A 25,587-nucleotide genomic window follows, 5' to 3' on the forward strand; every position below is an offset into this window, starting at 1 on the left:
CACACACACACACACACACACACACACACACACACACACACACACACACACACACATACACACCCTTCAAACTATTTTGCCTTCCCCTGCCTTCATCCCTGACACGTTGGTGTTTGTGCCATGTCATGTGCTGATGGGGAGCTCGGCGGGGCGGGCGGCGGCTGAGCGTCGCCCATCATTAGGGGCTGCCGCCGCCGCTTCCTCCCTCCCTTTCGCGCCTCTCTGTGCACTTGTTAAAATTTCCTCAGTTCCAAATCTATTTCCCCCCACCCCCTCTTTTCTTCTCTTTCCTGTCCCCTCGCCACCTCCACGCTGCCCGAACACCCCCCCTTCGGCGGGCCCAGGTTATGGTTAAAACATGACGGCCGTCCCTTTGAAGAGCAGGGGGCATCGTCATCGCCATCGTCAAGAAACGCGGCGCCTCGGTCCAATTTAATCAACACAGAGAAAGGAACGCAGCGGAGGGCTCCGCCCCGACCCCGGGCCCGTATGTCTCAATCAGCAAGGTATGTCGGGGGGGGGGGGGGGAAAAAGGGGGTATCGTGAAGCAGTGCCGCTTAATTGCCGAGGTGAAGCGCAACCCCCCCGTGCCTGTTTAATGTGTAATGATCCGGCTGAGAAGGAGCAGGAACGACGGGATTTGGCAGGGGGTGGGGGCATATCAAAGGGCGGCCCACCTGTCACAGGCAGCTCTGCGCGCATACACACACAATACAGGTACCGAGAGGCCCATCATTATCCAAAATCTTATCTCACCCCATGATGCATTTTTAACAGGAGGTGCAAGGTGCTAGCAGGTACCAGATCCATTTCCTGTCCGCTAATTTGGGGTCAGCTGTAAAGAGCACGATGGTTCCGAAGTCGAGAGAGAGGGAGACAATTCTTTTCTATGCTCAAGTCTTCAACCTGCCGCACAGAGAGCCATGCGGCCAAACCCTCGCACACCAACCAACTTGCTGCATCCTTTGGGGTTCTTATCGGGTATTTTACACAAAAAACAAGGCTCGATTTTTAAGGAAGACATCGTCATACTGTAATAATACAAAGCGAGGAAAGGGGTACGAGAGGCTGTTGGCCGCATAGTCCAATAAATCTATGGCAGAGACTCTCCACGCTCCGCTTTTTAGCCACAGGTGCATATTGTCAGCCAATAGTAAAATTGCCAAAGTGATTTTGATTGTTTTTTTGAAAATAATTAAAAAAAAATAGCTAAAAAATAAATAAATTTAAGAAACCGGCTTCCTCAATTAAACTTTTAATGATCTGGATATCGACACGAAGGGAACTGTACATTGCACTGTACATTTGTACGGCTTGGTGGTCGCCTTGGTGCCCCCCTCCCCCCACCTACCCATCTTTTTTCTATTGGGTAATTAAATTAGGGGTTTCATCACAGGGCATTAGCTCCCCACACACACCCCGCAGCCGGCAAATTCAATTAGCCACGATGGAAATAGGATGATGACAACGCCGAGAGTGAATTATCAGTCACTTAAAGGCCCAGTTGGGACGCGGACGCCACTGCCAGATGTCTGGACCTCTGCTCCAGCGGGGACAATTTGGAGAGGCCTTTCCCATAAAGATCGTCTTCAACGAGGTAGACGAGTTACTGAGGACAGTTTAACGACTTGGGAACAGCTGTGTCAGATTGAAAAATCAGTTTACTCACCCCCCCACCCTCTCCCGAAATCCCTCGTTCCACACTGCCTCCCTCCCCGCATGGACACGATCCATCAATGTCGCAGTGGTCTAAATACAACACCCACAGGAGCTGCTTTTCCATTCGGGCCGCAATTAAACTCCAGCTCCAAAGGGTCCCTTGGCGCTGAACGCAGCCCCCGAAGTCCCGGGCTGAGTCCAGCTATAGAGGAGGAGAGCTGGAAAATGGCTGACAAGGCCACGAGTTGGCGGGTTTGCAGAGAAACTACACCCAAAAATGTCTTGTCCTCAGCGATTCGATCCATTTTTGGACTACCTTTCATTGGCGCGATTGATAAATGAATACAATACATCATTTGTTTACTTAAGTACATTCGAAATAACAACATGACAAGTCAGCGCCATCTTTATGGAGTGAACGTGGAACATTGAGGACATTTTTTTAGGCCAGATTTTCTACTTCTGCGACTTCTGACCGTGACGGTATGTCGGACATTGGCATATCCGTAGAGTAACGTGAGGGAAAAATTATTGATATTGTTAATCTATTTCCTTTCAAAATGGTCCTTTTTTTTGCAGCTAATTGATTTCCATGCGTCCAATTTTGATCAAAGTGGATTCACCAAAATCAAATGTTGGCGTATCCAAAGTGTCCCGCAAGAAATGCCAAACATGTTTAATTCATTTTCCACACAAAGCGAGTTTCTCAAGGGCATCACATGACTGTAAAAATAACAAAAGAGGAAAAGACATACACACACACACACACATGCACACACACACACACACGTATGTACAAAATGCTTACAAGTACACGTAATATGCATGAACGTTCATAGCGGCACTTTGGAATGAAACTATGCCTCGTAACTTTTGTAACTCCCAAAGCGCTGTTGTGTTTTGTTTACGTCTGGCAATTACGCAGCCGGGCTGATTTAGCATCAGCCTGACGTGCAGCGGGGACTAAATGTTCTTCGGGGGCCTCATTAAGGGTTGGGGTGGGGTGGAGAAGATAAATATAATTAATATTTGAGCACCCTTGCTGAAGATTTGGCCTTTTGAATATGGGAAGGCGTGAGGGTCCTTCAGGGAAAACTTGCAACGCTAGCTAAGAGGTGTTTGTGTACACGGATGCGCACGCGCGTGTGTGTGTGTGCGCGCGCGCGCGTTGCGCGCCAAGGGCTCGACTCACCTTGACATGGATGCGTTGACAGTGAGCGCAGTTGGGTAGGGGTGTCTAAAACCCCCTGTTGTGATTGGATAAACAGGTTGACCTTGCCTGGGAAGAAAAAGAAGAAAGGTAAAGAAACAAGGTTGACAGACGAGAAGGTAGCGAGCCCCCTCAAGTCGGCCTCTTTTATTCTCATTTGATCGGGGACAAAAATCTGGGGGATTGCCGAGCGGCGGATCAAAGGCGGGGTGGGAATAAACTCCCGACAATATTTAACGCCGCAAATCTTGATAGCGGCGGCTAATTAAATTTCATAACCCTTCGCTCGGTGCGCCGGCCCCCTGGTCCCCTCCCCAAGCTGGAACTAGGTGTTTTGTTGTGATAATTAAAGACGAAGTGCGGCTCCCTTTAATGGAGCCATCACGCTAATTGAGGTCTACACCTCCAAAAGACAAACAATAATGAATGTAAATTTATACCGAAAATAAAGTGCAGCAAATCAAAGGGCGGCGTGGCGGCGCTCGGGGGCCCTTTCTCGCTATTTAGACGGCAGCGAGAAAACATTAAATTAACAGAGCTTAATTTGTAGCCTTTTGTCAAATTAACAAGTGTTGACAAGAGTTACCAAGGGAGAGTCCCCGTACGGGATTGCGGGTAAAAGGCGGGCAATCGCCATTCGTTTACTCTAATTTGACCCTACAGAGACATGCAAAGTAGTGAGTGCCATTAAAAAAAAAAAATGGTAATGAGAAATTCGTGTCAGGATTCTGCGGTACAGCAAGTTTGGGGACGAGGTCTCAGCAAGATGGAGAAACTTTGTGACAAGGCTCTGTCAAAATACCACAAGGAGCAACAATTGTAGCGCACTTTGGGGGTGTAAGGGGGATCTTATCCTCCTCCCTTTTATTTACCGAGAAGCCAAATCCATGTCTCAGGAATAATATTGCTTTGGGTGCCATCTTTTGTGTGAAGGAACTAGGTTGAACTGAAGGGAGTAGCTTCATTTTGTCAGTCTAAAAGAAAAAAAAAAGTGCTTTGTCGCCATCGTGTGGCATTTGAGGGCAGTTCCAAATCTTTTCCCGTGAGCGTTCAATCACTCGGCGATTTCCCTGGCTTTGCCATTAAAAAGCCGATTTTTCACAATATCAAGGTGTGTTTATTCACAATTCGGAAAGTGGACTCGTCCTAACTTTTCGCACAGCTCGTGAAAGAACAAAGTACAAAGAGGAGAAGTAGTAGTACAAAAAAAATTGGATTCGCTTACTGTGGTACTAACCATCCTAGCGGATGGGGGATCTGGCCGACAGTGCCAGGTGACAGCGGGTAATAAGGAGAAATATCTGGAGGATGCGGAGGCCTTGGAATTCCTGTGGAAAAAGGAAGATGACACGTTGAGGAGGTGGACAGGATGAAGAATCAAAATCTTTTGTCAGAATCCGGAGCATCGCACACATCACAAGGGGTGAGGGAAACGAGGAGGAGGAAAGAAGCCTTGTTGCTACCGTGTACGTGTCGCAAAAAAGAGAAAATATATCATAAATAAATAAATAAATGAACACAAAAAAGGGAAAAAGAAAAAAAAAACTTCCTGATCAAAGGCCTCGTCAGGCGACAGCGGCACAATGTGTTTGGAGGAGGCAGAGAGGGGAGAGAGGTGAGGAAGAGGAGGAGTGGAATGAAAATAAATAAGTAAGACGCAGGCGCGATTCTTGTCACGTTTGTCACGCGAATTCGGGAGATTAATGATCTAAAATGACGCAGGTTTAGAAGTTAACAAAACTCAACAATATCATTACGCCGTTGCATGTGATCAGAGGAAGGTTGCCTCCCGATTCCCTGTCAGCCCCATCATTCTATAGGCACAACAAAAGCTAGCGGAAATGTGCAGCTGTTTAACATGGTTAGCAAAGCGGTTTAGGCTAATTGGTGACTACTACAATTGCTGTTTGGTGTCAGCGCCGGTGAAAAATGTACAATTGTCTTTGGGGAGCGGGCTCCTTTGATTTAGCCACATCAATCAAAGCGTGCGGATCGCGCGGCAGGCGCGAGTGTCGCTTCTGACTGCAGAAGACGAATAACAATAAGGTGGATGAAAGCGCCTAATATTAGCTTTGGGTGAAGTGAAAGTACTATGCTAACGCTGGCTATCGATCGCAAGTGCGCTCTATAAATCAGGATGTATTGTAATTGTGTGAGGAATTTTGAGATATGTTGCACACTGGCAAAGCGTTAACAGGTCAGCTTTGGAGATGGTGAAACGACTTGACTTGCAGCAAGTAAGGCTAACGCCAGCTACCGAGCCCGAGCTAACATCCTCAGGTTATTCAGCATAGTTTCCATTGGTATGTTTGAAAGATGTTCTGTTCTCCTGAAAAGATACAAATGTCCTGTGCAGCAAGTTTGGTTTAAAAATAACTTCTCACCTAAGTACGAGACTTTTTTTTCTTCAGGTTTCTTCAATCGTGCCAGCACAGCATTGCTGGAATAGCACCAGGAATGACTGCATCTCCAGGCTGAAGCGTTAAAGAAATCTATAGTGCATTTTTGGAGCGCTATTTTGCTTAAAAGCCACACAAGCAGCTCACCGGACCTAATACGCCTCGTTAATTAAACACTGAGCCACGATTAAGGCCCCATTAGGCACTGCATTAAACAGCAGCTGCTACATTATTTCCCTACCCGTGAGGGCCGTTGTAATAAGACATCATCATTATCTAAATGACTGACTGGAGACCAATGAAATACTCGATAATAGAACGACATGGTTGGGCATGAAGAGGCAGGTTGACCAGAAAATAAACAGACAAATAAATAAATAAAGGAGGGCAGCAGATCAAGTTCCAGTGATGGCCTCAGAATGACTAATGTGAGAAACTGTGAGACCCACGGGGTCAAGGATGATTATCCATAATCACAGATTGGGCTGTAGAGTAAAAAAAAAAAAAAAACCCTCAGGTTTCTGCAGATGCAAAAACCATCTTTGCTTTAGTACTTGGTGTTGACTTGATCCAGAGTTCCGACACTTGCCTGTTTTGGGGTCCACGTCTGTCTGTAGGTGTGGTGGCGGGTTCCCGGGTGTGAAGTGCTCATTGCTGTAAGTGATCAGCGGTGTGAGAGGGTGCACGTGGTGAGGGTGCTGAACCACTGGAACCTTATTCGACTGCAGAAGAGAGACAGAGAGAAAAAAAAAGTAAAAAAAAACAAGAGGTCAGGGTTCATATTCGGAGAAACATAAAATAAAAGCGTCTCGTATTCTGTGCGTCCTGGAGGTGCCAAATCGCTGGGCCTCAGTGAAAACATTGCGGTTTGTAATTAAAAACACTTCTGCGGTGTCACCCTGGAATTCAGAGAGCGTCTATGAGGCCCTGGGGGGACAGGGGGGTTGTGGGGGGAGGGGAGGGGTTGTTGCCACTTCTCATTTGGAGCTTGATGTGTGATGAAGCACTTTTAACCGCAGCGGCAGCGCAAGTCATCGATCTTGTGCAAACCGCCGAAAATCAAGACAACGCATGTAAATCCAGAGTCATTAGTGGCTTCGGTCAACACGCCACCGTTGCCTCCGTCTTCCTCGCACCCCCCCGGGCCTGATTCTCGAGGGGTAGTAGGACTATATCCTACTTAAAGGGTTAGCAGCTGAAAATCCATTTCTGCATTTTTGCCAAATTACTTGGAGCTATGTAATCTTTTCTTTGTGCTCCTAAGTGGCGCAGCCCTCCCTCTCCTTTTATTTTTTTTCAATTACCCAAAGATGACAGTGGAGCTGCCGTGCACCCCCCCTTCGTTCTGGGCCCGGGACTGTACCCCCGGCTACCAGATAACCAGATTAGAGCGGGGCTGTAGATTAGCCTGGTGGCTTTCGCCCGTTCACTCACACATCCTTATCCTACCCTCAGCAGCTAAAGAAGCAGCACTAATCAGGCTTATCATAACATGGATGATATGTTCAAGGGGGGGGGGGGTCAAAAGAGAGGGAAAGGGGTGGATCTGCTTGAGTGCGTGGTCTCGTGTCGGGCCTCATACAACCTCATTAGTGACTTAAATCTATGCCAAAAAAAAAAACCCAAATATGGCGGATGTAGGGTTGACTTTGAAAAGCATTAATAGGACCAAGGGGGAGGGGGGCATGCGACTCAATATGGGATTTTGGAGTTGATCTGCCCCAATGTGTTATGGAAACCTGACTCGGGTAAATTTTTGGACTTGGTTGTGTCGAGGAGGTAGCTAAAGCCATCTCTCTTCCAAGACCTTTTTCTATTTTGGTTGGAGAATTGCAGAAGGTGGCCGGGGAGGTGGATGGCGAGGAGGGGGTGAGGGGGGGCTTAGGGTGGCATTCCCTATTGCCATGGTCCCAATGAAAGATTAATGAACCCCCGCAGAACTCCGGGGAGGCAAGCGAGACTCCTGGGACTCATTCACAGCCCTGAGCTGAAAAGGCTGAGGAGGAGCGGGGCTGAGCAGAGCAGGGAGGGGTTTGGTGGGCTGGGGTGGGGGGGCGTATATGTGCTTGTGTGTCGAGTTGGAGGTGTGGGGGTGTGAGGTGGAACGGGATTCGTTAGAAAGAAACACAAACCAAGGCGCTCGTGATCTGATCTGCACATCCACAATAGACGGATGAGAGGGAGGGAAAAAAGCAGGGTGATGACAGCTGCCGCATGCAGCTGACGAGTTCTGTCACTCTTCCTCTGTTTCCTTTGCCCCCCCCCACCCCACACTCTTACCCCCATTCCTCCTCCTCCTCCTCTCACCTCCTAACCTCTCGCTTCGCAAATGCCTGCTCCTCCCTCGGGTTAGGATGTGAAAGAATGTTGTCGATTCTTCATCTGTGTTCTGAAAAGCTTTCCTGGCTATTTGAAGGAACTCTTTTGTCCGCGGGCCTCGGCCATTGAGAGGACAGTTCAAAATGCCCGCGCCGCAACTTAAAGCGGGGGAAAGGGCTCGAGACCAAGTCGATTTACATCATAAACCCCCTTTCTGGATTTGGCTACAGTAGGCAAAACCTTTTGGGGTTCTGGGAGTTGAGTACCAAAATGGCTGATGCACAACAAGCTCCCTTCTTGCCTTGTAAGAAAAAGCAAATTCCAGATCACCTTAAACACGTGACTAACGGTCTCCGACGACGCGAATAGTGAACGATCATCTGTGGCGGCACGCGGTTGCATCCGCTTCGGTCGCTGATGACGTCAAGTCAAGAAGCCGGCGGTCCCCGGCGAGCGACGAAGCCCGGCACCTGCTCCGAATCCTCGCACTTGACTGGCGGGGAGGCTCGGGCGCTTCTGTCGCACAACAGCGACACAACAAAGCGCCGAGAGACAAAAGCGGGCGACGTGGGAGGCTTCTCTACAAGGGCCACGGTAAGAAGAAAGAACGCTTCCTGCCCCGACACCCCCGCTGACTCGGATCCTTCGTCACTAGAGCAAACAAAAATAGCATCAGACAAAGACGTCCGAGCTTTTCAAGCCGCTGAAAAACAACCGGCGTCAATGAACGCGCAGACTTCCTCAATTGTCCGGGACACGCAGGGCGCCCGCTTGTTGAGTACGGCAACCTACTCAAGTGTATGCGTGGGACTTGACACCTCCGGTTATGCTACTGAGATTACCAGAGCTTCTATTTATTTCACTGCTTTGCTCCTACTTCCTGCTGCGGGGCTTACATATTCAAAACAGAGCTTTTAGTCCCTTTTCCGACCATGCCATTTCCAACAGGCCGTACTTTGCAATTCCCATGTGACGACGGCAATTGCAACGGGAAGACAAAATGTGCACGGCGCCGCAGTCGACCGGCCCGATCGGGATTCAGCATTCGGATTGGCTTAAAATTCCTTCGCAGCGACGAGCAAATGGATGGGCTGCCGCGAGTCTCAACGCTAATCTACTTTTGGAAAGAGCAGTCACTAACTGTTAAAAAGTGCCCCCGAGAGGCGGTCAAATCAATGTGATGCTTCAAGTCAGACCTCCAGTGAGAGAAAAGGAGCAGGGGCGGTGGGGGGTGCGGGAGGTAGGAAAAAAAAGCGGCGGGGGTGGCGAGGTGAAGGCCGGACAGGAAAAAGCTGTTGGCCCGCATTTCCGCCTGCCGGCACCTCGCGGGGGCCCTAAATGCGAAGGTGCCGACCTTGCGCGCGCCCCCCCCCAGAGGGGAGGGGCTGTCCTACGCTAGTGCCGCCGCCTTGCTTCTGCTTTGTGTCATGATATGATGAGTTGTCACAACAGCTCGCCGGGCCGCTAATGAGCTGCAAGTGAAGCCAGGGCAGGGCCGACTTGGAGGGATGAAAGTGGCGTGATGGATCGGGGGTCCGCTCGGGCCTGCGCATTCCGGGGCAGGTTGGCCCGGGGGGGTCGACACCGCGCGGGAAAACAAAAGTGCACCACAAGGTGTCAGGATTAAGTTTCGATTAAATTCGATTCTCATAAATGTCAGCCCGGTGGAAAGCGGATTCTTATTTTTCTTTTTGGCGGGGCCGGGGGTTTTGAATGCCCCTTCGGGGCGCAAATCCTCAAATTCAAGCAGACAATCTAAAAGGAATACTTAAGAGATTAACGGCAATGGAATATGAAATGCCGAGACAAATTAAAGGCTTATCGGAGGCTGGATCCGCCGGCATTCCGCACTGATTAGCCCTCACAAATCATATTTCTTGGCCAGCCCGAGATTGATCCGGAAGTGTTGATCTCTCTGCCGAGAGAGGGTGCATCTCCGGGGGAGGGCGGGGGGGGGGGGGGTACCCCAAGATGTTTTATTGAACTTAATTATTCACTTTGCAGTTGCTTGATCAGAGTGCGGAACAAAAATATTACGCGGGCCAGGCCTTTGCTCCCCCGTCCTCATGCTGCCACTCAGGTCGCTCGTCAGCGTTCATTTCCCCGCTTGCCGCGCCTTTGATAGTCGGCACATCAAATGGAATGGCAGAGAGGACACGTTCTGATGTGTCACACACAAATAAAGCTGCGCGCAAGTCGCTGAAATATGAAGTGCTATTTGGTGCAAGTGTTGACAAATTGACTCTCGGGCGTGCACGTGCGTTCAAGCTGCCCCCCCCCCTCACGTACTCCACCACCGAGCTTCCTCTTCTCGCTACACTTTTCAACATAAACAGCCTCTTGAGCTCTCGTACCTGAGTTAAACGGGCGATATTGTGTCAAGAGCGCCAGCCAATTCTGCTTTTTGAAATGCAATCAGCCGCGCAGAATTTCACTTGAAAGGCTGGCAATCAAGATTTTGAATTGGACGCCGACAAAAGAATATGTTAGGCTGTCGAGCGCGTTGATTTTTTATTTTTTTTTACCCCCATGCCATGGATAAGACATGAGATTGATTAAACACAGTTTCCTCGGTGAAATAAAACCGCTTTTGACGGGGGATGAATAAAATCCACTTGTAAAACGGATATTGATGGCTTTTTAAAGCGGATGACGCTCAGCGTGTTTACATCAACCAAAAGCAGGTGGCCTTGCCTTAACAACAACAGCTCAGAAATAAAAAAAAAAGGGGTGCCCCCCCGCACCCCAAAAAAAAAGACGCGGCCTACTCACCCAACTGCCCAGATTGAGATGCCAGGCGCCCACCCTCTGGATGAGTCCCGAGCCCAAGACTCCAGCGTCCTCCGACCCAGCCGGAGATCCTTCCCGCGGGTACATGACCGACCCCCGGCCCCCCTCCGACCGCCCCTCCTCCAGCGATTCCCGCCCTCCCTTGCACGGCGTGCAGAAGCTCCCCTTTTGCCGCGCCGCAAAGCCTCTTCTTTCCTCGCCGCCTTCCCGCGCTGAGTGAAGCGTGCTTGTGTGTGGGTGAACTTGTGTTCGTTGTGCACTCTCTCTTTACACTCGCCCGTGGCCGACCATTGTTCCCCAAGGGTGTTAGTCATTTGAGCAGCTCTCCGGCGGGCTGCGAGGCCTACCGCTACCTCATCCCGCCTCATCCATCACACACGCTCTCCTCGCAGAAAGTTTTTGATACCGGTGACAAGAAGTGGGGGCGAGGGGATGGGGAGGCGGTGGATGACCTCAGGCAACAATAGTTCATAAGAAAAAAAAAATAATAATAAACTGCCGTAAGTATGTGACTGTGTGTTGGGGGGGGGGGGCTGCCTTGCCCCTCGGATGACAAGCTCTGGCAAAGGGGGGAACACACAACATAGTTCACAAAGAGAAAGCAGTCGCTTTGCCAAACAAGAGTCTGTGGTCCTAACAAAGAGTGGGGGAAGCATTCTTTAAAAATTCGTGGGCTAAACGTTTGGCCTATTCAAAAACAAAACAAAGCAAAAGCAGCAAAAAAATAAATAAAAATCCTCGGAAGTTTTATTGATCACCAGGGTCACATCAAACACTCGAGCAGGCCATTTCAGGCCCATGAGGTCCTGATTTCAAGAATCCTTTCAACAGGTTCACCCCCTAAAAAAAACGTCTCCATCCAAGACCCAACACAATCCAAACTTTCTCCATTGCTTGGACCAAAGGGCACGGCAAATCAGTGACTGCGACTACTACTGCCTTGAAAAATGACACGGCAATCAAAGCTCACAGGAGAGGCCACTTTGAAATGGTTTCCATTTTAGGATATTAGAATGACGTATTTCCAACAACTCTTGCAAATAAAAAAATAAATTACAACAACAACAAAAAACCCAAAACAAAACAATATATTTCTGTTTATCGTATTTTTTACAGCCTTAAATTCCAAACATATGCTTTAATGACCTAACATCCAAGCGCCTAACAACAAGAACCACACCAAATTAAATATTTATAGCCTCTATTATTTAAACATGGGCACTGTATCTCTGAAGGGATACACACTGAGTCAAGCCGAAATAAAAGTTTCAATGATAAATGCTTACAAATCAATCATTAAATTTCAAGGAGGAGAAAACCGGGCACTTCCATCTCATCTCTACCGAGTTTGCCAAAGCCGAATTTCTGCGAGCGCGTGTATTTTTCAAACTTTCCCAAATATGTACATTTTCCCCGGGCGTCCTGCAGGCCGCATCGCAGCGAGTCCCGTCCCGAGGCCCGAAAGGCAAAAAAAAAAAAAAAAAAAAAAAAAAAAGAAAGCCGGGGGAATGTCAGGCACAATAGCGCCGGGTGACGGCAGGGGGGCTCCTGGGCTTGACAAGTAAAAGAGCCCCACGACGAGGCGGCGGCTAATTGCCTGCCGTCCATTCAGCCGGGCCCGCCACGCTCCCGCCGCCTCCCTTTTGTCCCACGTGCACTTTCTTCAGTCAACGCAAAGTGATGGACAGCTCGCCATCGCGCAGGCACAACGGCATCAACAACACAGGACGAAAAAAAAAAGAAAAAAGAGAGGGGGGGGGCATGAAATAGTTTCCACTGTACTAAAAGTGGCGCAAGAATTAAGAAAGCAGCGATCACAATTCAATTTCAATGATAAAACAAATTCTTTGCTTTTGAAATATTTTCTTTTTTTTTGGGTCAAATGTGATTATTTTTATTTGAAGAAACAAGTGTTGTTTTGAGTAACAGAAAAGACTCTTCGAAATATTTCCCTTGTTTGTTGCAGCTTAATATTCATCACATTGGACTGAAAACAAATACACAATAAAAGACTGAATGCCAAAGTCCAAATGTGATGAAATAAATCAATACAACGAATGTCGTCCTTCATGTCAAATCAATTCTAAAAGACGGCAAACAAATAATCAGTAACATCTTTTTGGGGACGCCTCGGACTAATTCGTTCCTGTCAGCCTGTCCGGAAAAAAGCCATCAAACGCCGCCTTTCATGAATCCAAATTGTCAATCTGTCACTTAGCAACATAAGTGTTATAAATTACCCAAACGGCGCCCGGCCGCAGTAAAAGCAAGAAAACAAAATCCCATATGATCGCAGAAGCCATGCAGGGGAGAAACGGCATTTGCACACGAAAAACAAAACAAAAACAAGAAAAAGAAAGTGTGAAAAGTCTTACCATTTAAAAGAGCTGAATTTGGGATGCTGCTCGCTTCCTGGTTAAAAACGTCGCCCAGGCCGGCCGCGCCCGGGCGCCATCCGACGCTCCGTCAACGCCATCCGCCCGGGACTCCCTCGCTCTCCCCCTCGTGCGTCTTCATATCCACCACCACCACCACCACCTCCAAGCAGACTCCCACCACCATGTCAGCCACTAATCCACTGGGGGGCAGCACCTCGTCTACGGCGGCCCCCCTCGCTCACGCCCCGATGGGTTAAGCCGATAAGACGGCCGCCGCCGCCGCCGCCGCCATGGCGTCCGGCCGTCGCTGCGAACGGCCCTTTTGTGTCCGTGTCTCCCGTCTTTGATAAAGTGAAAAGAAAAAGAAGAGAGGCTTTCACTCACCGACTCGGCGGACATAAGGCGAGTGGAGTGTTGCGTCTTTTTAGGAGTTGCCCTAACTTGGCTAAACTTGAGCAGCGGGGTGTCTCTCCCGTCATGTCAGTAATCCCCCCCCACCACAGGAAAAAAAAAAAAAAAAGAAAAAGAAAAACTAGCCACGCTCCATTCAGCGCCGGTCACACTACGTTAGACACAAAATCGAGGGAGGGAAAAAGCATTCCGAAGATTTTCCACAGCTGGGAAAAAAAAAAAGCGTCAAAAAGAGCAAGCCGTCACACTTCCAAGTCTGCCGAAAAAGTCAGCAGCAACAACGGCAAGCCTGTCCGCAACGTCGCCGCCGCCGACGTCAACAACAACAACGGCAGCAGCAGCTAAACAGGGAAAAGTCAGAGGGGGGGAGAAAAAAAAAAAAAAAAAACAACACAAAAAGTCAAGGCGGAGGAGCCGGCGGAGGGAAATTGCGGCCAAGTGGCGTCGGCGCGAGGAGGAAGCCCACTCTTAAAGCCGTGATCCGACCAGCCGCCGCTCACCACCGCTGTGAGCCTTTCAACCGCCGCACACCAAAAATGACTATTGATCTTCAAATGCTGATAATTGAAAAGATCAAAAAGATGAAACAAAAAGGGAACAAGGAAAAAAAGAAAGGGGAAGAAAAAAATCAAGAATGCGCCGACTTACCATTTTGTGCGTCCTCTCCTTTTTGTTGCCAGCTTTTTTCGGAGCGCTTTTGCGTTTTTTTTTTTTTTTTTTTTTTTTAAAAGAAAGGACCAAAAGTATTTCACATTGAAGGTGTCAAATTTTTTCCCAGCCGCGTCCTCTTGATCGTATTACTTCCACGGTCCTGCGTTCCAATGCGTCTGAACTTTTTCCCTTTTCTCTTTTATTTTGTTTGTGCTACCTTGCCTTTTCTCCCCCCCCCTTTCTTTTTTCCTCTTCTTTTTCTTCTCCTCCGCTTGAAGACTTTAAAAAGGCTCGCCGCCGCACGCGCACTCGCCCGCTCGCTCGCGAAAGCAGCACAAATTATCTCGCCACCTTGCGCGGCGCTCTGATGCTTTTGGCCGCCAACTTTGCGAGGCCCTTTTACGACTGCATCAAAATTAGCATTGTCAAAGCGGTTAATGAATATTAATATTGTATTTGTCATTGGAGCTGGCCCATTGCTGAACTCCGAGTCATCCATCAGGGACAAGATTAAGCACACAATTATTTCTGACTGACAGGGACCAAATCTGGAAGATTTTTTTTTCCTCTCTCCCCTCCCTTCTCTCCCCCCCCCGCACTCCGACAATTTAAAGAAAAAGACACAACATCGTCTTTAAGGTGACTCCCGGGAGACCGAGCGAGATTAATACACTTTTAATGAAGCAAGATTCCATAGTTACTTGAGGGGGAAATGGGAAGGGAGAGGGAGGGGGCGGCGGGGGGGCACAAAAAAAAAATACTTGAAATCTTGTATTTCACTGTTTTGACGAGAGATACGGGATTTTGTCTTTTCTCTTTTTTGGGTTGCGGACAACAGTGGATTTTTTTTTTCTGCCACGAGCGCTGCTTAAATCCATCATGAAAGATTTATTAAGAAAACGCCAGACCCCCGGCATTCGCTGTCTCCCACGGCAGAGCGCTGCCGTGCCGACCGCCGCGGACCACCGAGGACCACACAGGCAGCCTTCTGCTGCACCCGGCAAGTGAGAGGGACGACACAAAAAAAGCAGCGGCAAATGTGTCACTTTTCCAAGGAATTCTGTCATTCCAAGTCAATTTAGCTCTCTCAACAAACACTTTTTTCCTGACCATTAATTTTCTCCTTTTTACCGATTATTATTTTGAGCAATATTTTTTTCCCTTTTCTTATTTTGCTACTCTTCCCTTTTTTTGGGTTAAATAATTTTATCCTTTTCACCACCAAAATTGTTTCCTTTATTTTGCACAAGTTCAGAGCCCCCCCACCAAAAAAAGAGATAATTCCCAAATTGTTCAAATGAAATTTTGCCCTTTTCATGCCATTGTTTTGCCCCTTTCCGAACATTATGATCTCCTTTTGTCCCATTATTTGATCTCAAGACCGAATAAGTCTCACTGCAACAAAACAGCAATAATTCCCATACTATAAATTTGAATTTCTGTTCCTTTCCCGGCCATCATTTTGTCCTGGGAGCTGTCATCGTAAAATAAAGCGAAAAGAATTTTAAGACGCGGCAGATGTGGGGCACAAACGCCGGCCGCCCCGCGAATCGACGGCGAGGGCGGGAGGTGGGAGAGGTGGCCCTCGCCAGACCCGACCGAGCAGCCGTCCGGCCGGTCGACGGGGCGAGCGGCCACCCCGCAGGCTGCCCTAATACCATTAGCAACCCTTAGATGAACACACTAAATTGGCTTTTGTTCTCCGGGTTGCAGATCCGGCACGCAGATGGCGTTTTTCTTTTTCTCCTCTTAAGTCGGCTGCGAGCGCAAAGGGGAAAGTTTGCTCATTCGCTCCTGCCGAAAAGCTGTCGGCTAGACCTTTCAGTTTGCTTCATACACACAACCCAAACATTATTTGGTGGTGTTTTGGAATTTTTTTCTTTTCTTCCAAAAAGTGAAGCTGGCCTACAGAAAGAAATATAATAGTGGAAATAAAACAAAACTGAAACAAACTGGTACGCAAAACGAATTGGTGTGACTTAAAAAAATAAACACAATTTCAAAGAGGTAATTTGGGCTACAAATAAAACACATGATTACTCGGAAACAATGAATAATATTGTAATTCGCACCTAGGCCAAGCTTTTTTTTTTGGGGAGGGACCAGATTTCAAAGAGGTTAAAAAAAAGATGAAGCAGAATAATGAATTCATACAATGTGCTTGCTAATTCACATGAATAAATAATATGAACGCTAAAGACGTATCAAATGATCAATTTTGATGAACGATGCCGCTATCGAACGCTAACATCACAGAGATGTCATTCTTGCCCAACGCTGACGTCCCGGAAGGGTGATCGTTTTTCAAGGATGCTCCAAAAAAAGGAGCTTTAAATTGATGAGCAGACAAATCCTGCCGACTAAAAACGGCTCCAAAAATGTGGAGGGGAGAGCAAGCGAGCGATCGACCAAAGAAAAAGAGAGAGAGAGAGAGAGAGAGAGAGAGAGAGAGAGAGAGAGAGAGAGAGAGAGAGAGAGAGATAGAGAGAGAGAGAGCGAGAGAGAGAGAGAGAGAGAGAGAGGCCCAGCGTGATCACATCGGCGCTGGTATCAAATTAACGCGGCGACTTTGAAACTTATTGATCTGCTATTAAGACACTCGTGAAGTTGATGAAGTGAGTGCTGTAGGTGACTCGGGCCACTTCAAAGCAGCCGCATAAAACAAGATACGCTTTGATCAGGAGAGCGGGGCCTTCACACGACCGGGGAGGATATTTAAAAAAAAAAAAAAAAAAAAACACCCACCCCCAACCAAATTCGCCTCACGCTTAACCCGATCCGGCCCGGGTTTAGATCCGGCTCCAGCAGGAGTCTGAAAGCATTTCAAGGATGATGGTGACATTTTTCAGATTTTCACTATTTCGTACCTAGCAGATGAAATTGCATGACAAAAAAACAAACAAAATAAAAAACACTGTGGCAATTTTTTTTTTTTTTTGGCCCAAGTGCTTTTGTTCAGACGCGCTTTGCGATTCAAACGACAACACGACGCAACGATGGCCATTAACGTTCAGCGGCGATAAGAAGCCGGGATGGAGGATTCTTCGCGGCAAATACGGCGTGTAATAAGGAGCACAATGAGCCAGACAAAGCAAGAGCGCGAGCGAGATAGCGGCACTATTGTGCGCGGAACACCCGTACCCACTTGGCTTCAGGCACACAACATTAAATGCGGCGCGCTGCCAATCACACCTGCACTTTCTTGTCCTTGTTACCGCTGGGTGGTGGTAGTAAGTCGACGTTTCCGCGCTCGCGTCGCTGGCGACGTTGTTTGAGGAAGCCGCAATCGGGACCTTTGAAAAGGCCACTCGCTTCAAATTTGACACCTCTCGTTCCAAGTAGCAATCCTGCCAATGAGACTGATAAAGACGTGCGTCATTTGAAGGATGCTTCTGCCAAATGCTAACATGGTAGTGACAGGAGGAGACGAGTATGGTAACGACTACATTTGACCACGTGAGAGGGATGACGTATTTTGTGGTGACATTTTTGACACACATGACAACTGCCTTTTTCTGCTTAAATTGGAAACATTGAAGTCAACGCAGTATGACTCTGCGAGCTAACAAACAAAGATGCTAACCTCAAAGAGATATTTAGGGAGAAAGAAATTTGGGGAAGCTAGAAGCACAATAGGACACGTTTTGTGTGCGCTCCACTGTGTTTATGACTTGACATAAATATTAACAGCTACATTAATCGTCGACAAGAGGCCGCTCGTGTGCGTATGTGTGCGTGCTAAGCCGCCTGTATTTCATTAAGGGGCCGAAAACAGATGACAGTTAAACATTTCAAGCACGCTTATCTTCCCCCCCCATTTTGTTGGGCGGCGGAATTAGCGGCCGGCGTGTCGCGACAAGTCAGCAAAGCGACAAAACAGCCGTTTGCTGACAGTTGCGTTGACGTTCTGCGACTTATTTGCGGGTGTGATGGAGTGAGCAAGAGGTTGGACGGGTGCGTTGTGGGCAAGGGAGAGGCGTGGGGGGGAAAAGGAGGCGGGGGGGGGGGGGGGGGGCTGCGCGATAAACCAAATGCTCAATGACAGCTCCACTTAATTATGTATATAAGGATGTTGAGCGGTGGAAGAACAATTGCAATTAAAATAACTGAAATAAAAGCTTGTTTCTCCCTTTTATCCTGACTGCCAAAGACCTGATATGCTTTTCCGCAATGATTCCCACCGCGGATCAGGCACTGATGCATATTGCCTAGAGTCAATGTCAAATCCCAGCACAAAATAAAGACATCACTAATAATAATACTATACGCACTCTGCTTCATCATCACCTCAACTTGTAATGTGACTGCATTCAACTGCCAAAACAGCAACAACGTGACATTCCACGTGTTAAGATGGAGGTTCGAGAAATATCGGATGCGGTGGTGGGGGTGGAGTGGGGAGAGGCAGGAGAGATGATTGAAAAAAAAATAAAATAAACGCTCAGGGGCCACATTTGATCTGTAAATCAGACAGATGGGCTTGGTCATTACAAGGTGAGGTAAAAAAAAACACTGAAACATAAAAGCCTAATTCTGTCATTACTTTCATTTTTAATTATATTCTTTATATCAATTAAATGTACCAATTTACTAAAATATTTGTGAGCTGCGGATGTTATTATTTATAATAAATAAAATAACGGAAGGACAAATTAATAATTTCAAGAATACAAATCAACAAATACATGTAAATTAAATTAACCAATTAACGGGGGGAAAATTGCTCAATTCATGCAAGAAATACATTTTTGTATTCACTGTGTAATGACTTCTGTAATTAAAACGGATTAATTATTGGACAAAATGAAAGAGCTGCTAAACAAAAAAAAATCCAAACAATAAAATTATTCATCCTTATTTTTCAATTTCCATTATAACTAGTATTTAAAAAACAAACATTCTAAAAATATCTACAAAACATTTCACTAATATATATATGTTTTTTTTACAGTTAATCAATTAAAATAAGTATTTTTTAATTAGCATTAGACTTGACATTACAAAAAAAAATTGAGACTTCAAAAACAACCCCCAAAAAAAAAAATAAAATAAAAAAAAAAAAACCCTGTCGGTATAAAAAGCAATCTGGGCCAATGAGAGAGTAGAAACGGCAAAGGAGTCGCTACTCGTGCTTGGGCTGCTTGTGCCGCTCAAGCTTCTGCCGCTGCACTCCAGAGTCGGCGGGACTCGGGGCGGCGCTGTCATGTTGGCGGGATTGATCAACAGGCCCGCCATTTCCAATCGCATGTTGTCATGGAGAAGCCAAAGCCACCTGCCCCCGTCCTCACAAAACCTCCGTTTATGTAGATATATTTATGGACCCGAAAAAAATCTACGGGAAAAAAAAAGGACAATTTCACGGTGCGTCACTGCGGTTAACGTATGCCTACTTTCGTTCACATTTCGGCCAAAATATAACCGGCAAAAGTCGTCGCTCCGTTTCATTTTGGGGGGGAAAGAAAACTGTTTTGCGCTTTTGACGACGAAACACGCTTGCGCTTGGCAACAACGGGGATAAAGTCAATCAAAAGTTTACGGCGAACTTGCGAGTTCAAGGTAGCGGCGGGCGCGGGGGTGGTGGGAGGGGCTACTCGGAGTGCATGTCACGTACAGTTAACCTTTTTATCGGGCTCGCCTGTGGTCTCATCAGTCGATGAAATTCTTCGCCGGCGGCCGGTGGCGGCTTAACCGAGGGGACGCCGACCAATAGAAAAATATTTCATGGTGTTAGCATTTCAAATGGCGAATGGAGGGCGTTGAGGGTGAGGGTGTGCGGGGTGCTCCAACCGATCGTTGCCAGCGGAATTAATTGCCTATTCTGAGAATAATGTCCCTTATCCGCAATCCTCGAAGGGCTCAACGCGAGCAGAGGCTACTTTGTTTTTTTTTCTTTTCTTTTTTGTTTCAAAAAGCAAAGTGTCTAGTGGGGGTCGTGGCCCATTTAAGGCCAAAAAAGTGCACTCAACCGAAATAATCCACATGACAATTGTATTATTTTACTGCTACTTAAACAGTGTGTGAATTCATTCAAAACTACATTTAAAAGCAATAAAGCAACACATTTTTTATGTTTTCGATTTTTTTTTTTTTAAATAAATGTTTTACACTTCTGTGTTTGGCTAGCCACGAAAGCTCGCTAAATGGCTCAAGATGGTGCGACCCCGGTGGCGCTCCTATCCTTTTATTTGGGGGGGGATTTAAGATCAGGCTCTGTTACACATCGGCCAAGCATATGCGCTGACCCCGACTTATATCGCAGCATTTTCTTTTCTTTTTTTCCCCCTTAAGCTAACCCTTTCTGAAGCAATGCGGCTTTTCAGACTCAAAACGGCATTCAAAATGCGGATTGTTCCAATGCTAAGATAGAAAATCTTGCCCCCCGCCCCCACTGGAAAAACTGCGCTCTCATTAGTCAGAAAACAGTCGCCGATGAAGAAAAAGCAAATACTAACGTTCAATTTTTTTGTTTTGTTTTTTTGTCAACGAGCGAAATTCTTGTTCCGACGGTGTCGATTTCACTCCTGGCCAGATGGACGTGGTAAATTCGCCGTCCCCACCCCCCCCAACCCGAAATTACGCGCTTCCCATCCGTTCATTGCGGATTCAGCCCGACGGAGTCAATCTTATTAACTTCCACGCCGGTTCACATGTGACATTTGCTTCAATTTTTTCCCCGGCCAACATCAAAAACATCAATTAGCAGCTGGAAAATGGGAAAGCGCGAATGACGGACGCCGATAACGGCGGCTCATTTGAAGCGGGAGGGGAAATCTATTCTCCGGTTTTGAATGTGCTCATTACGATTGCCTGTTTTCAAAGAAGACCTCCAAATAGCAAAGAAATTAAATTTATCTCATCCAAATGGCCAGGAATTGTTTTTTTTCCCCTCCCTTTCTTTCTTTCTTTCTTTCTATTTTTTAATCCGACGTCTATCTCGCAGCCTCAGCGCGGCAACGCTTTGTGTCAAAGCTGCATTCTTTCTTTCTTTCTTTTTTTTTTATTATTTCTCATTAGAACAGATCACAATTCCCCACAGAAGTTGAAACCCAACACCGTTGCCCCACGCGCGACCCGTCGAGATTATTTTTTGAAGACGGTCCGGCGTTGCTTCAGACGGGGGAAAATTATGCGCTAAAGTCGCCTAAATGTGACCGAGCGTTCACAGCCAAAGCGCTAGAAACGATAAATGCCGTTATCACATGAAAAGAAATATAATTAGATGATTTTTTTTTCCCCCCCCTTCGGAACATGTGTCAATGTTGCAAATCTAAAGCATCTGTTATTGTGCGCGTTTGGTAAACAAAGCAGGCATTTGCTAAAGTTCTAACATCTAAATATTTTCATACATAGGCTATTTATTTATTTATTTTTTTATATATTTCTTTTCAACTTTGAAAATGTTTTTGTTTGAATTGTTTTGGTTTCAATTGTTCATTAAAATTTCAAAATGGGTAATATTGCAAGAGAATTATTCTTACATATTTCAAAATATATGCTTGCACCAAAAACGTGTTTTTATTTCCAAATATATAAATGTATAGTCATGAAATAAATAAATCTTTTTCAGATGAACCTTGATTTTGCCATTTCAAAACATTTTAAGAATTGTTTGTTTGTGTGTGTATATGTATCTATATAATTTATACAAATAGATTTCATTCTTAATTTGTTGTGGAAATGAATCACATTCCAAAACATATATTTTTACACTTTCAGAATAATCAACGTTCCTAAAAGCACAAACACTGCAGGAAATCTAAAAAATAACCTGATTCAAACAAATTGGGGGAAAAAAACAACAACATGAAAAACCATTTTTAAAGATCACAGAGTAGCATTTGATTTAATTTAATCTCGTGTTTCACGTCGGCATTGATTCGCGGCTGCCCGTTTCATTAAAAATCTGAAATCGGATGCCGGCCGCCCGCCGCAACTCAATAAAACCGCAACCTTTAAGTAAAAGGCTATTTTGGGAGTCCAAATCCAGCTATTGTCAGTGGCTTCCTTATGCTTGAGTTACATCTCCGAGGGACCCGGACAAAAGCAACTTTGGCGGCGGAGGGAAGACGCTCGGAACGTATCAAATTCCTCCGGCCCATCATCGATTCCTGCTCTTTTTGACGTGATTTCGATGCATTTTTTCGTTTCCTCGGCCGTCTTGTTGCTCGCGTGACACTAAAGACAGCCGCCGTCCAAACAAGCCACGCGGGGGAGTATCTACTATCTGTCAAAAGAGCGGGCCGGTTCCCGGTATGAAGCGGCCCGACGCTGGGATGCGGTGCCGAGAATCAGCGGGATGAAAACATCACTCTTTATAATGGAGGCTAATCAGATTTCGGGCTGCTGTTTGCCTCGGGGCTAAAGACAAGACAAAAGGTCTCGTAAGCAAGACACTCGCCGAGACAAAAGGCCAAAGGGAAACATTTTAACAAGCGCAAATGTGATGCTACGCTCATCGCTACGATTCACATAAGTCAACTGAACAAATTTTTTTTCCACAACCAATTTCATTTTGTGTGTATCAGTCTTTGGACATTTGTAGTTTAGCGCCGGGTGAACTAAAAAATGGCCACGTGGGGCGTGGTCTTCCACCATCAAACTTTTTACACCAAGTACCATGTTTTGAAAGTCAATTTTACTCTTATTTAATTCAGTGATTCTAAAGTGAGCCCCGCGCTCCACACTTTGAGCAAAACCGGTCGACTGTGTGTGTTTTAATATTAGATCGCTTCCGAAATGGCCAAATGGTATATTTGCAATTATTTGCATTGTAATTATTCGACATGGGGGGGAAGGAAAAAAAAAAAAAGAACAGGCTGCTTCACAAGTGTGCACAGTGTCTGAGCAAACAAAAGCCTTGTGCATGCACACTGGTTGGAGAGAGCCACTCCAGGCTATTAACCCATTACGAGGCTAAATATCAAAATGACAAACAAAAAAAGCGGCAGCGAGGTGCAATTACCGTCGCGTATTTCCCAGATTAGGACTAACCACCCAAATGGACTTTCCACGACAACGGGAGGAGAAAGAGTACAAAGGCACTTTTGCATTCCGCGCACCGAGATGTTCCCCTCGCCTCAACATTGACGCATACAAAGTCAACTTTTGATTCGCAGGTGTTGACGGAATTTTGCAGTCGCGACAACCTTGCCCTGAGGGTCGACTTTGAGATCCTGTTCTTAAGCCTCCGAGTCTTAAAAGGGTCCAAATTACTCAGCCCTATTATAAGATGTCATATCATCCCCTTACCTTTCCAAATGACTTTTAAGAGTTTGGACAAATTTACACTTTCATGTGCGCCGTGTTGGCGGACAAGTCGCTGCTCGGTGGGGGGCTTGAAAGGAGACATTTTTAATGAGCTGAGGTGAGGTTAATTGGTTCGAGTGATGTACTTCTTCCTTGTGAAATGAAGTCCATTTCCTGGACACCTTTAATAAACAAACGCTTCATCCCAATTTTAGCGTCTTGCCAAAATAGAGACAGAGAGAGAAGGGCGAGCCACCGCCCGATCGATGGCGTTTTAAACAATACGGTTTTCAAGGGATAACACAATGATGACACTTGCCATGAGGCACCACAAGCGATCTCGTAATCGAGTGCGAATGGAATGCGGCCGCGTACGGCTGGCTGTTCACTGGTCCTGCCGCTGTAATTACGGAGCAACCGATTCCATCCGTCTTCATCGCCGCCGGCGACGCCCCACCCATCGATGGATAGTTAGCATTGGAAAGTGACAAAGGCCTGAAACAACTGAGGCGTGTGCAGCAGAGTGCGTGCGTGCGTGCGGTCGTAGGGATGCGTCCTGGCCGAGAGCCACGATGGCAACCTTTCCTGCTATTTGATATCACTCAAGGCAGAGATGGGAAATCCAGATCCGGAAAGCAAACACCCCGCCACAGTTTGGCTTTGGCCGCAGGTGCTCCGACGCAACCGGCTTGTAAACAAGCTCATCGAGTCTAATGTATGTCCTCATTATACATGAGAAAACCTTCACTCGGTAATTTGCCGTTACGTATTGTAAAACGTAACCCACGCTTAATGAGGACCCCCACAAAGGTCTCCAACACAAACACTAAAAATCATCATACACCCAAAACCTGACACTTAAAATGCAACCGAGACATTCTCGCTATCCATGGCAAACCTGACACGCTCGCTCTCACACGGGCGCACACACACACATTCCCATTCTTTGCAACTATGTATACGTGTTCACATACAGATGCAAAAACTTGGCTGGCGGTGAGCCCAACACGCAGAAAAGCCAAAAAGCTTGAGTAGCTAGCCTTTTATAGCACACTGCTCCAACTAAAACACATGCGCGCACACACACACGTACACAAAGATGCACGCACTTGCGCAGCGTCTTCAGCCAAAGATGAAAACCACACGCTGCCACTGGTCTATATTTTCAGTCTATATATTCAGCAGGCTATATATCTTAATTATGCCTCTTCTCTGAGAAGACAGAAAATGAGGCCTTTCCCGTCTTGACTTTTACGGGGACATTATTACACGTCTGCACAAAAAAAAAAAAAAAAATCACCCACGCACACACACACACACACACATTGGGCTTTATTTCGAGCAAACGGCCCAATTCACATTGTCATCGAAGAAGAAAAAAAAAAAAGCAAACGCGCTGTCAAAATGAAGAGCAGCAGGCTGTGCTGGATTAAGACCTCACAAGGTAGAGAAGACCGAGAACAAATGGCCCCCAAGACTTCCAGCTCAGTGTGATTATCTCCTCCCTTTTTCCTCATGGGTCGCAGCTTTTAGGGGTCACCACCATTGCGTTCACACACACGCACACACACACACACACAGGTTGAGAGGGCTTTGCCGTTTCAGTGGCTCAATCGCATCTGCAGCTCTCCAGCGATAATGCTCAGCGACCCGGCAAAGGCCCGCATGGCGGGCGCCCGGCCCCACCTCTCTTGGAATTAGATGGGGGGGCCCATATCACCGTTGGGCCCCCAGGTGGCGCTGCTGCAGGCGTGTGGGAGTGCGACTTGAGCTGCGGCCAGCAGGAAAAGCACGTGGCGGTTAGTCCAAGATAGCAAAGAGCCAAAATGAGTGATAAGGTCTTAAAACAAAGGCAGCAGTCGACACATGCACTTCATTTCCCACTCCCACCCTTTTTTGTTGTTGTTGAAGTTTTCATTGAACATTCTAAAATATGCTGCTGAGCTCCCTGCACTTTTTGTTTTAATTTGAGAAGAAAAAAAAATCTGAAAAGCCGTTTCATAAACACAACTGAGCTTGATGGAGTTTGTGTTCATCAAAATGCTGACGCCAATATTTGCCTTTTACTGCAAATATACGTCGGCTTCCAACACCAATTATTGGTCTCCTAGGCTACTAATAATCGGCATTGACGCTGACAAAAAAAACAAAATAAAACAAAAACTACAGCAAAAAACTCCCTGACATAAATTTCGATCCAGTATGCACTGTTTCAGATTTGACGAATCAGTGAGAAGGCAAAAAGTGAACAGCAATATGGCAAAGGACGACTGGAGACTACCCCAAGATGGCACTCAGGAAGTCTCACTCAAATCAGAATAAAAGGCCCTTCAGAATTGGCGACTCGTTATCTGAAAACAATGCCTCCGTCTGTATTCGAGGCCACGCCGCTGGCTTGGACCGGGTGGCCTGCTGCAGTTTGTTTAGCGACACTTTCTTTGACGACACCCCGAGGTTACAATTAAGCTCCATTAGAGCCTTTTACTGAGTTAAGAGGTGCAGACTGGTCAGTGGGGGGGGGGGG

The 25,587-nt window shown here is 46.7% G+C and overlaps 1 protein-coding gene across 33 annotated transcripts in view; it reads right to left on the reverse strand.

The window, feature by feature from the left end:
- Positions 1-25,587, reverse strand: part of tcf7l2 (transcription factor 7 like 2) — a 77,380-nt gene that overhangs the window by 10,442 nt on the left and 41,351 nt on the right. For 28 of the 33 annotated variants that reach the window (XM_019865820.1, XM_019865819.1, XM_019865818.1 and 25 more), the window contains 3 exons: positions 5,858-5,990; positions 4,095-4,197; positions 2,852-2,938 (listed from right to left, as the gene is read on the reverse strand). In XM_019865820.1, the coding sequence (XP_019721379.1) occupies positions 2,852-2,938; positions 4,095-4,197; positions 5,858-5,990 (323 nt within the window). The remainder of the gene's footprint in view (positions 1-2,851; positions 2,939-4,094; positions 4,198-5,857; positions 5,991-25,587) is intronic. The other 5 variants (XM_019865822.1, XM_019865842.1, XM_019865836.1 and 2 more) reach the window with 1 other exon arrangement.

This window comes from Hippocampus comes, unplaced genomic scaffold (genome assembly GCF_001891065.2).
Source record: "Hippocampus comes isolate QL1 unplaced genomic scaffold, H_comes_QL1_v1.1 scaffold116, whole genome shotgun sequence".
Taxonomy (NCBI): Eukaryota; Metazoa; Chordata; class Actinopteri; order Syngnathiformes; family Syngnathidae; genus Hippocampus; species Hippocampus comes.